Raw genomic sequence first — 12217 nt, 5'->3', positions numbered from 1 at the left:
AGCGGAGGCTATATAAGGCGGTGCGCACAGGCGCACGGGGAGTTGGTGACCAGTGAAGACAGAAGACGGAGGAGGAAGAGATAGGGCCCTGAGGCACCTAGTCCCGCTGTCCTTGTGGGGACCGGGGCCCTGTGTGGCTCAGAGGCGGGACCTTGGGACCCGGGGCCGAACGTCCGTGTGAGGGCCGGCCCGCGGGACCCAGAGGTCGTGACCCACGCCCAAGCTGGGGTGGGTCTGTAGGCTCCACGGACGCTACGGGGCTGGAGTGCCCGTGAGCGTGCACCGTGAGCGTGCAGCGTGAGCCGTAGTAACCACACGTGTCAAGTGGAATGTGCAGCGTGAGTTGTAGTGACCACACGTGTCAAGTGGAGTGTGTAGTGTGAGAAATAGTGACCACACGTGTTATTGTGGAAAGACAAGATTTAATAAAGTGTGCTACCTGTCAAGTGGTTTCCCGCCGTCATTCCGAATACTTCACATACATTAGAAAACATACGTAGAGACGTAATTTTGACCATTAATCGCAGGTGGCTGAAACCCAGATTCAAAGAGAGGATCTCGGCGGTGTTCACTCGGTGCCTCTGACATGGCCACTATGAACCCCTCAGCCACGTGACTGCAGGTGTGCCGTGGCGGTGGGTACTCACGGAATGCTGTATCCCATCATGCACCGCGTGCCGAGCCCGGGTGGGTCTAGGATCGCGGCGACAAGCTTCTGCGTTGTCAGGTCGTTGGGGGCATCATCGCTGCAAATATATGGGAAAAGTTTACCAAGTCGTTAAACAAAACACAAAAACAATCATCAACAATGTGGAATATTTTTTCCCATGAGACCCTCGTTGAGTCTCAAGATGGTTATTCAGGAGGGTCCTCCTGCCCTGGTTGGGTCTTTAACAAGGATGATCACTGCATCGCACGCTTTCAGATGTGGCCTTCTGCGGCCTTCTGGAACGCTCTTCCTTCCGATATTAGGAAGCCAATGGAGCTGAGCACTTTTAAATCTAGTTTGAAAACTCATTTCTGTAGAACTAATCTAGATTTGATGTTTTCGTGACTGCAGGGATCCATACTCTTTGGTTCTTTCGGTAAAGTCACGTAAGTATAAAATAAAATAAATTAAATCACGACGTTTTGGGCGCAACACATGACAAAGAATGTGGATCAGAGTGTGTAAGTGGATTAAGAGGCATGGAGACGTGCATATTTGGATTGACACTGATAGAAACACATACATTAGAAAACATACGTAGATGTGAGACTGATGTGAGACTGATGACGGACACTTGTGTTGCAATCGAAACGTCCTGATTTCATTTATTTTATTTTATACCTACGTAACTTTACCGAAATAACCAAATAGTCTGTAGAACTACTTTTTGTGTTTAGTTTGTTTCCTTCCTCATACCTCCGATAAGCACAGTTGGTTATGTACGGTGCAAAAGAAGTTCAAGATAAATGTAAATATATTTTTCAGAAGTACAGTAATACCCCAATTTACGTCTCCTCCTATAACCGCTTTAGACCACGACCTGATTTGCATCGCCTCAACCCCCTCGTCGCTAACAGCATCATCCGTCCTTTCTCGTATCTGTTGCCTCGGCCTTTGCCTCCACCTACCCAGTAAACTACTTTAATTTAAGTCGTTTCGATACTCATCGCACCTTTCAGGAGGAACGCATCCCTGACGTAAACCGTGGTATTACTGTAACTTGCTTAGTGTGTGAGGACATGGCAGTATTCTTATGAAATCCACCCTTTGAGATGTTTGGTCGATTCGTTTTAAAAGGAAGGCATCACCAAAATAACATATGGCTTTTCTCTGTATGTATGTTGAACTTTTTTCGCACTGTACGTAGCCAACCGTGCTAATCAGAGGTTTGAAGGAGGCACAACAAGCTAAACACAAAAAGTGGTTCTAAATAAATTAGTTTTCAATTTAGATGTAAAATAAATCTAGATTAGCAGCTATACCACACTTATACACTATGAGATCTCTTTTACCAGTGGCAAAATATAATGGTAGGTTTTTACCCTTTTTCGTACGCCTTCTGGTGTCATCTGGCCCTACACCAATGGGGACTAGGCTCTAAAGAAAGCCGTCTCGGGTGTGGGCCAATCAACTTCAAGGACAGTGCATATTATTATCCTTATCAGAGTTGCTTCTTTTTGTTTGCTTTATTGACTACTTGTGTTGTGGTCATTGCAAACATGATGCCTTGAATAAAGGTGTCAGTTTTGTACCAGTTAAAATGGTAAAAACCTACCATTATACCACACTTCCCCCTCTATCAATCCACACTGACCAGCATGGCGAAGTTTGGTCAAACAACCCCGACATGATCAATGTGGACTGGGGGAGATCTTTATCCAGCAACCGATTGTCAAAAGGCTATAAATTGTGATCATTACTATGATATATGTACTATCAATTCGAAACCTCACAGATGGCTTGACAACATCAGAGATTGGTGCCAGAAAGATGTGACACTACTTGAGCATATTGGCAGAAGAGGAAAGTCGAAACAAAAATAACGGAATGTACAGTGGACATCTACGGACCATCTGCCCATGGATCGCGATGGTGATTATGAAGACTATTCACTAATGTGATGTCCAGGCGTGTGCGGGCACGTGTGCGGATGTTGTGGTGTTGGCTTTCGCCGTCGGGCGCTCGCCGACCTGTAGAAGGTGAACTGCTCCGGGTACATCCAGGGCTGCAGCTCGAGCACCGGGTAATCGGCGAACGGAGGAACGATCATTGTAAAGACGAGAGCCAAACACACGAAGACGGCGGGAAGGATGATCTGCACACAGCATAGTCATCATCATCATCGTCGTTAAAGGCAGCAATCTCGATTATCAGAATTCGAAGTTTATTTACCAACTGAGTAAAGCCCATTGAGCTAAGAAGCTTTTTTCAACGGATAACTTGGTCGGCAGAGAACATCAGAGCATTCCACCACTGTCATCATCATTGTTGCCATCGACGAAAGAGTAGCCGGTTGTTTTTGGGCGAACAATATCATCATGATATATTATTAGCGACATCATCATCACTAGCATCTGTATCAGCAGCAGTAAAGTTAGTGAAATCGTTCATAATAATAATCATAATAATTTCATTTTATATAACGTCATTCATGCAAATTGCATCTCACAATGCTGTACAATAATTATATCCATAGTGTAATCACATTTAGGGCTAAATCCTATTTATATAAATTATCATTGTTGGAATCATCAGCAGTAGCATCATCATTAGAAGAAGCAGCAGTATCATCATTGTTAAAGGCAGCAGCGGTTATAGCACAATCGACAATATCATTTTCATCATCATCACCACCACCAACAACACATAATCCAGATGTTTTTGAAGTAATGATATAATTATTACTAACATAATTGGCAGCTGTATCAACAGCAGCAAAGTCAGTGATATCATTATGAGAATCATCATCTTCACCACCCCCATCATCAACTGAACCACCACCATCATCAGAAGAATCAACATCAATATCATCATCACCACCACCAAAAATCGCAATGTCATCACCAGCACCATCATGACCGTCTTTACCACAACCATCGCCGCCACCACAATCACCGCAGTCACCTGTGAGAGGAAGCCTTTGCGACTCCGTCTCGTGTGATGGAACCTCTTGATGATGAGCGCTCGGAACTGTTGCCATGCCAGTGCTCCTCCAGTAATCTTGTGATCACTGCCGCCTCCTCCCGGGTTCACTGTTTACATCGGGGTCAAGTGTCACAAGTCGAAGGGTGTGGGTTATAGAAGTCAAAAAGGGATAAGGTACAACAATACATTCTAGCTTTGAAGCTTTTGTGACTGCAAGGATTCATACTGGTTTTTTTCTTTCGGTAAAGTGACATAGGTAAAAAATAAAATACATGAAAAAACTAAATTAAATCACGACGTTTCGGGCCCAACACAAGCGTGAAGAAGGTCGCTTTTCTTGCGTCCGAAACGTCGTGATTTAATTTAGTTGTTTTCATTTATTTGATTAGATTTTTTCCTATGTGACATTACTGGAAAAAAAAAGAGTACAACTATACAATCACAAGAGTTTTGACCGTGATCCTGGGAGACTGGGTTTGAGGAACCGATCCTGAGTCTCCATTAAGAATCTCCTCCTGAAACCCAGTCTCAATGAGTCTCAACCACGAATGCAATACTGAAACCAAGTCTCCCTCAGTCTCAGGCCCCAATCCTGAAACCTGGCCTCACAGAATCTCAATCAAGACTCCAATCCTGAAACCCGGTCTCCCTGAGTCTCAGACTATAATCCTGAAACCCGGTCTCCCTGAGTCTCAATACTCCAATCCTGAAACCTGGTCTCCCTGAGTCTCAGAATCCAATCTTGAAACCCGGTCTCAATTAATCTCAATCAAGACTCCGATACTGAAACCTGACCAGAGTCTCGAGTGTCTGTAGAGTTCATGGCCGTTGAGACAAAAAGTCTCACGTTTTTTTTGCCGTTTCGCTTTCTTCTCCTCCAGTCTCCTCTCTTGACGTGAGCCACAAATGACACAAGCGCAAGAACAATCAGTGCAAGAGGCATCTCTTCAACATCAATAGCAGCTGTAGCAATGGTCAAGACAGCAAGCTCAGTTACCGTAGCATTAGTCGTCGCAGCAGCAAGGTCAATGATATTATTTAGAAGCATCATCAGCAGCATTCGCTGCAGCAGAAGGATCACCATAATTAATGTTTTATTATCAGTAGAGATAGAATCATTCTTACCATCATCAGTAGTAACATGTAGCATCATCTTCAGTAGCATCATTGTTATCGTAATCAGTGTAAGCATCATCAGCAGAGCATTGGCAGCATTAACATCATCATCATCATCACTGCCATCATCAAAATCATTCATGGTGACGTGGCCAAGCAGTGGCGAGTTCGACGCTTGTTGCAGAGGTTCACGGTTTTTAATTCAGCGGCAGTCAAGATTATTACTGTTGCAATAGCCAAAGAAAACGTGTGCCGTCTGACTCACAGTGGACCTTTGAGATCCTGTGGTGTCATTGCTAAACGTAGGTCATTGTGTGCCGGCGTCATGGTCTAAAAGTTGGCAAATGTAAAAAATGACCAGCAAATTACCCGATTGGGGATTATACATACTGTGTAGCAATCATCGCACACTTCTGTGAAAGCTTGGCAGGACCATCGTCGTCATCGTCGTCACTCACCCAGCTCAGTGTCCATGTTCTCCTTCGTCTTGGAGGGCGAGAGGCTGCTTTTCTCCTTCCACCACCTCCCTCTGCCCTTCGTGGAGACACCTTCATCTGCAACGAGGACATTGCTCATCCCGAACGGTGTTTTCTCTGACCTCGATTGTTTTATGTCGATCTGACTCTCTCTCTCTCCGCTCCTGTCGATCCATCAATCAATCTCGTTTGACTCACTTGATGCAACTATCGATCCGCTCTGTGCTCAAGAATCTTTCATTGATGGAATGGTCTGTTTGCCTGTTATTCGCTAAAAACAGATTTCCTCCTCCACCAGGAACCCCTCACGGTGCCATTAATTATCACAACTCTTTTCGTCTTCATTATTTTTTTCATCTTACTTGTCCTATCTCACTTGTATGATGTTATACCGACACCGTTCATCTCGTTTGTGCTGTGTTTGCCTGCAGTGCCTGCCTCGTCTGCATTGTCTGTCTTGTTTGTATTGTATCTTCTATATTGTCTCATTGTCACTGGCTTGCCGATTAAAAATGTCTCTTGCTTTCTCTTGTCTGTACTGTCCGTCTCATCTCTACTGACTTGTTGTATCCCATCTGTACTTTATGATGTCCGTCTGATCGGTATTGTCCTGCTGCGCCTCACTCACCTGTACCGTGAGTCTCATGTGTATCCTGTACTGTTTGTTCTGCCTGGTTTGTTTCAGTAGCAGCAAAAGTACACATCACTCACGTTCAGGGCGTGCATCAATGTATGGATTCATCAAGTAACATTGATTTGAACGCTCACAATACACACTGATTTGTGCGTGTGATAATCGATTACTCTTGATTCATGCGAACGGAATGCAAGTGATATGCTGATGATACATTTAGGCTTCGTGAATTGAATTTAAAAAACTTAGAGAAAAGAAATGATAGAAATTAGATAGTAATAGTGAAACTAAAAATAATTGATTTATAATTTAAATCATGACCCCCGAATTGTGGAACTTCATCTAATCACCGGGGTGGTGTCGGTGGGGGCTGAATCCTAACATATCTCGTCAGGTCTTCGGAGATGGAGCGATGAAATGCTCTCACGTGCAAGTGCTAGGTGGTGGATTGTCACAGAGATGGCGATGGCTTGGTGAGGCCTTCATTCAGCAGTGGATTGATCATGGCTGATAACGCTGATGAAGGTTTATGGCTCGTGCTGTATTTCTATTTTAACCATGTGAGGGAGGCGGGGGGACGACGACTCACCTTTGTGTTCGGTCTCCAGGCTCGGATCCTCTGCCACTTTTAGAAAAATCTGCGACAAGGGGAAAAAACGACAGCGAAGATGATGAGAGTCGGGGCAAGGTAGGGCCCACTGAGTTATTTAGCTCGTTTTTCAGAAGAGCCCTGGCCATAATTGAAATCTTGACAAAGTGACTCATCATGTGGAATTTTAAAGCACCCGAATACTGAAAACGCGTTTCTAAATGTGGAGGAAAAAAACGGAGGACCCGGAGAAAAATCCACGCGACCACGGGAGAGAACATACAAACTCAAAATATTCAGGCATCAGGGTCGAACCCATGACCTCCTGTATACCAGGCGAGGCAGTTAACATCTCACCACCACAACGCTCACGTCTAGACCACTCGCTCCACGCACGTCACTCACCGCTTCCCCAGCACAGGACGTCTCAAACGCCAGTCCTCATGGCCCACCACGGCACGTGTTTGTGGCCGCTTGCTCATGGGCCAATCACAAACGTTAAACAAATCGCTGCCGAGATGCACTATTGAAGAACACTTCATCATTATCACCCTCATCATCCTCCTCATCGTGGCTTTGTGGCTCACCTCCTCCATGGTGGTGTCCGAGACCCCATAGCTGGAGATGCCCAGGCCCTCGAGCTTCGAGTCGAGGTGGCTGAAGAGGAGCGCGAAAGAGCCGTCGCGGGCTCCGATGTACGGCAGCACGAACGTCACCTCCTGGCCAACGTTCTCCACCACGCGGGCACCGGGCACCAGCCTCTCCACGAGGCTCTGCAGAATCAGGACCTCGCCTGGGAGGCGGGGGGTGGGGCGCCACAGTGGTGAGAGGTTCGCTAGTGTCCCTGTGCTTCCAACAGAAGGCCTACGTTGCCGATGGCAACCTGCCGGCACTCATCCTCCTGCTGCTGCTCTATGGGTAGATCTTCTCTCGTGTGTGCCCCTTGAGGTGGCACACAGATGTGTGCTCCTCAAGAGGCGCCGTGGTGGCGAGATGTTAACTCTCTCGCCTGAAATACAGGAGGTGGTGGGTTCGATCCCGACTCTGATGCCTGCTGTATATTTGAAGTTGCGTGTTCTCCTCGTGGTCACGTGGGTTTTTCTCCAGGTTCTCCGGTTTTCCCCTCCACATTTAGAAATGTGCGTTCAGAGTATTTAGCTCCTATACATTTGCACATTAGCCACTTCATTCGGCTATCATTTCTGGCCAGGCCGCTTCTGAAAAATAACTAAATAGCTCAGTGGGCCTTACCTGGTAAAATGAAAATAGTTTTAGTTTCAATGGAGACTTCCATCTTGAAACCTGGTCATAACCGTGACTCCAATGTTGAAACCCAGTCTCAATTGATACTCTGAATGTGAAACTTGATCTTAATGAAAAATCGAATCACCAAACCTGTTCTCAATCTAGACTGTGATCCTGAAATCCAATGTTAATTGAGACTCGGATCCTAAAACAGTTTCAATCAAGAATCAAATCCCAAAACCTGGTCTGCTGGAGCTGAGCATCAGTAGAAATTCTCATTCTGAAATCCCATCGCTTGATTTGCAGATCCTCTTACCGGGAAGTTTCTCTTCCAAACTTCTTTCACTGCTAAATCCTTCATCGGAGCTGCTGTTGTGGCTTGAACTCCCATCAGTCTGCAAGCATAAAACAGCAAAAATAACGAGTTGTGTGTATGTCAGTTGAACTTCTTTTGCACCGTACGTAGAAACCGTGCTCATCGGAGGTGAGGGAATGAGTGACTGGCTATGTGGAAGAGTGCGTGAGAAAGTACATGAGCCTGTGTGTGAGCAAGTAAATAAGCTGGTGAGTCAGCAAGTGAGGGAGCAAGTGAGCGAGCATTGTATGCTTCAGAAATAAGTGGGTGAATGAGCGAGTGACCTAGTAAATAAAATATAAAATGCGTGAGTGAGTAAATTTTATAACAAGGCAGTGAGCGAGTTAAATATTGAGTTGGCAAGCCATTGAGTAAATGAGCAAGTGAAAAAGTAAACAAGTGAATGAGTGATCAACCGAGAAAGCAAATGAGTGAAGGATAGACAGAACGAGTGACTGAGGATGCAAGCGAGTGATTCAGCAAGTGCAAGTTTCACCTCGTCTTCGTTAGTATCCAAGTTTCCACCACCGCCGCCACCACCTCCGCCGCTTTTCCCCGGCCTTTCTGCCGGCTGCTGCTGGCCCTTTCCACTGGGCCCCACCAGGTCGGCGCCGCTGCGCACCACGGTGAGGTAGTAGCCCGTGCCGTAGCAGGACTTGAGGAAGAGGGAGGAGCCGCAGCACCGGAGCCGCCCGCGCGCTATCACCGCGATGCGGTCGCCCAGCGTCTCCGCCTCATCCATGTGGTGCGTCGACAGGATGATGGTGCGGCCTGGGAGCACGACGGGGAGTGGCGGTGAGCGTTGATGTGTGCGCATGTGGTGTGTGTGGGGAGTGTTAGTGCAGTGCTTAGTGCTTATTGTGCTGCGCTATGAACCCAGCGACCCGAGTTCGATTCCGGCTGATGGCCGACACCGGTGACGATGATCTGAACCGGTCTTGGGCCTCCGCACGGTCGACTCAACCTCAAATGAGAACCAGGTGCTGTGCTTAAACATCTCCACTGGGGAGACAAAGCTGGCTGGGTGTGGTGCTGGCCACCCATCCCCACATGTGCCGTGCCAGCCTTCATAGGTGCTCGCTAAGAACACTTGCGTCAACAGTCTGTTATAGGCTTTATGGGGGAACTTTATCTTTGTCTTGTATATACAGTAATAACTCATTTACGTATGCGTGTGTGTTAATGTATAACCACTGTCATCACGAGATACTTTTTCCTGCCAAGGGAATGTCGGATTTCCACCGCAGGCACACAGCCTGTCCCCTGACCAGGGGTTGAACCCGTACGTACCATGTTTGTACTTGAGCAGGAGCTCCCAGATGCCACGGCGAGCGAAGGGATCGACTCCGGCGGTCGGCTCGTCCAGAATCACGAGCCGAGAGCCGGCCACAAACGCCATCGCCACCGACAACTTCCGCTGCATCCCACCTGGTAGACAAATATAAAGACAAAGATCCCCGTATAGCCTTACCAAACTTTTGGAGCAAGTAATATTAGCGGGCGGGTGACCAGCACCACGCCCGGCCGCCTTTGTCTCCCCAGTGGCAATGTTTACACACCGCACCAGGTACTCATTTGAGGCTGAGTTGACCTTGGGAAGGCCCAGAACCGATTCAGATTATTCTCATTGGCATTGGCCATGAGCGGCAATCGCACTCAAGTCGCCGGATTCATAGCACAGCACACTGACCATGGCACTACCCATAATAAAGGTTTTTGCGTAAAATTGCGTAAATATAAATGTGCATTTAAGCTATGTATCTCAAAAAACCTTCATTATGAACAATACCGGTCGCGAAAGGCTACGTTGCACTACCACTCCCTACTGACCCCTCACCTCTCCACTCACTCTCACCTGTCGCACTGTGAGATACTTTCCACACGCATCCATGTACAGAACTGTCCACTAAAGGAAAGAATATGGTGTGCTTAAACCTCACTGACTCACTGGGGGCTGGGAATAGCACGTGACCTGGGACCCACGATGGGCTGCTTGGGAAACAAGATAGCGCGTGCGTTCTTCTGCGGCAGCAGCAGCATCATCATCGCGAGCAGTACAGTTACGACGCGTACTGGAATGTCACCGTCAAACACTTACATAGGGGCGCGATTGGTGAACTGTACCTCAGTAAATTTGGGCGAGAAAACCACGATGTTAGCTGAACTCGCGAGAGGGAAGGGTTTGCTGCATTACAGATTACGATGATGCATCTACTACGACAGAACTAAAAATTACTTTCCTCCTCATCCTCTTGCTGCCAACTGCTCTGACTGCTGCTGCTGCTGCTTTGGCCGCCGCGTGTTATGTGCCGCCTCACCGGACAGGTTCCCCGCCTGCTCGGCTCTCTTCATCAGCAGCCCTGTGTCCTCCAGCATGCGCTCCACCTCCTCTTTCACGTCTTCTGACGAGCAGCCCTTGAGCCGCGCGTAAAACCAGATGTGCTCCTCCACGGTCAACCTCGTGGAGACAAGACATCATCGCCCGTTAACAATGCCCAGGGAGGAGAGACCGAGTTTGTGATTGACGTGAGGGAGAAGACTGGTCTCCGGCCATAGGAATGTGGAATTTTCAGTGTTGGATCGATGGGAGGTGAGCACCTCCTTAAACTCATTGCAGCAGGGAGACACTTTGAACGAGTGAGCGAGTGACAGAATGAGTGGGTGAGTGAGAGAGTGTGGGTGAACAAACGAGTTCATGGGTGAGTGAATAGGTGAATGAGTGAATAAGTTAAATGAGCGAGTGAACCAGTGATTGTATAAGTTAGTGAGTGCGTGCGTGACTGATGCAATTAGTACACGAGTAAGTAAATCAGTGAGTCGGCGTATAAGTGAATGAGCGATTGAGTGAGTGAGCCGGGGTGCGCACTCGTTCGCGATGACACAGGGTGGATGGGCGAGTGAGCAAATACATCGGTGGCTGGGCTTGTGAGTTGGTGAGCGAGTGAGTGAGCAAGCAAGCAATCAAGCTGGTGAGTGCAGAACGTTCCTGTGTGCACTCACTGGTTGAAGAGCACGTTGTGTTGGGGGCAGGTGCCAAGGCTGCTCCGAATCGACTCCATCTCCGTACGGATGTCCTTGCCGTAGATGAGGGCCGTGCCGGCCGTCGGTGGGAAGAGCCCCGTTAGGATGGACCTGAGCGGGAATTTAAGCATCAAGCGAAGAGGAGGGCTGGGTGACTCACGTGGTTCACAATGGCCGTGTCGGGTTCGTAAAGGTCGCGTTGGGGACACTGAGTTATGTGAGGATCTTAAACACGACCATCACAACGTACACCATCGCCGTCATAATCAGACTCATCAAACATCATCATCAGCAGCAGCAGCAACATTAGCAGCAGCATATTCACCATCGTCGTCATCGGCAGCAGCAAAAGCATTTGTTGCCATCATTGTCATCAACATCGTCAATGAGTATCACCACCATTATCAGCAGTAGTATTATCATCAAACATCGTTGTCATCATCACCAACTATCGTTGTCATCATCACCACCATTCTTGTCATCATCACCAGCAAAACCACCACAACCATTAGCAGCAGCACATACTGCAATAGCATCAACACCACAATCGTCATCACTTTTATCATCACCACCCACACCGACATCAACAACAACAGCTGCCATTTTCCACTAAGTGGCGGTGTCGTCACCACGGCCGCTGTGCCAGGCCAGGTACACTTTGAGGCCACGTGAAGTGTCGAAGGCTCGCTGACAGGTGTTCACGGGACAGACCCAGGTGCTATGGGTTGACTGATTGAGATGACTGGCAGATGAACCCACCAGCAGAGCTCCCTACTGTGCCAACTTGTTGCATTCGCTCGTCGTTTTAAACAAACGCAAATGTTCCTTTAAAGGGCTCCATGCTTTGCAAGCATAGAGAAGAGAGGGCATAACTGTGGCCCAGAAGACCCGGAGCTTCGTATGGAGTGATAGGCCAGGTAGCTTTCACACAGCGTTACGCAGCTGATGAAAAGGTAATGCCACTCAACTTATTCGGAGTAACACCTCTGCTGCCAAACCTGCCATACAGTCATAAGCAAACTGCCCAGGTACGAAAATGTCTCCACTCTCTCTACAACTGCCCCATCGCTCATGGGGAGTTGAGGGGGTAGAGTGTTTGATGATATAAAGTACCTAGGCAAGTCTTCGATGTGGCTGATGGTAAGGC

The 12217-nt window shown here is 47.7% G+C and overlaps 1 protein-coding gene across 1 annotated transcript in view; it reads right to left on the bottom strand.

Annotated features, from left to right (window-relative positions):
• The window catches only part of LOC144950090 (phospholipid-transporting ATPase ABCA1-like), a 55003-nt gene that overhangs the window by 19459 nt on the left and 23327 nt on the right, over nt 1–12217 (bottom strand). The window contains exons 19-29 of the mRNA XM_078880119.1: nt 11050–11181; nt 10368–10507; nt 9340–9477; nt 8546–8820; nt 8011–8089; nt 7037–7293; nt 6450–6498; nt 5209–5304; nt 3614–3741; nt 2680–2804; nt 648–746 (exon numbers count right to left, since the gene is read on the bottom strand). Of these exons, the coding sequence (XP_078736245.1) occupies nt 648–746; nt 2680–2804; nt 3614–3741; nt 5209–5304; nt 6450–6498; nt 7037–7293; nt 8011–8089; nt 8546–8820; nt 9340–9477; nt 10368–10507; nt 11050–11181 (1518 nt within the window). The remainder of the gene's footprint in view (nt 1–647; nt 747–2679; nt 2805–3613; nt 3742–5208; nt 5305–6449; nt 6499–7036; nt 7294–8010; nt 8090–8545; nt 8821–9339; nt 9478–10367; nt 10508–11049; nt 11182–12217) is intronic.

The sequence above is a fragment of the Lampetra fluviatilis genome, chromosome 3 (genome assembly GCF_964198595.1).
Source record: "Lampetra fluviatilis chromosome 3, kcLamFluv1.1, whole genome shotgun sequence".
NCBI classification, from domain to species: domain Eukaryota; kingdom Metazoa; phylum Chordata; class Hyperoartia; order Petromyzontiformes; family Petromyzontidae; genus Lampetra; species Lampetra fluviatilis.
The sequence above is the reverse complement of the archived record's forward strand: the minus strand, read 5'-3'. Positions and strand labels throughout refer to the sequence as shown.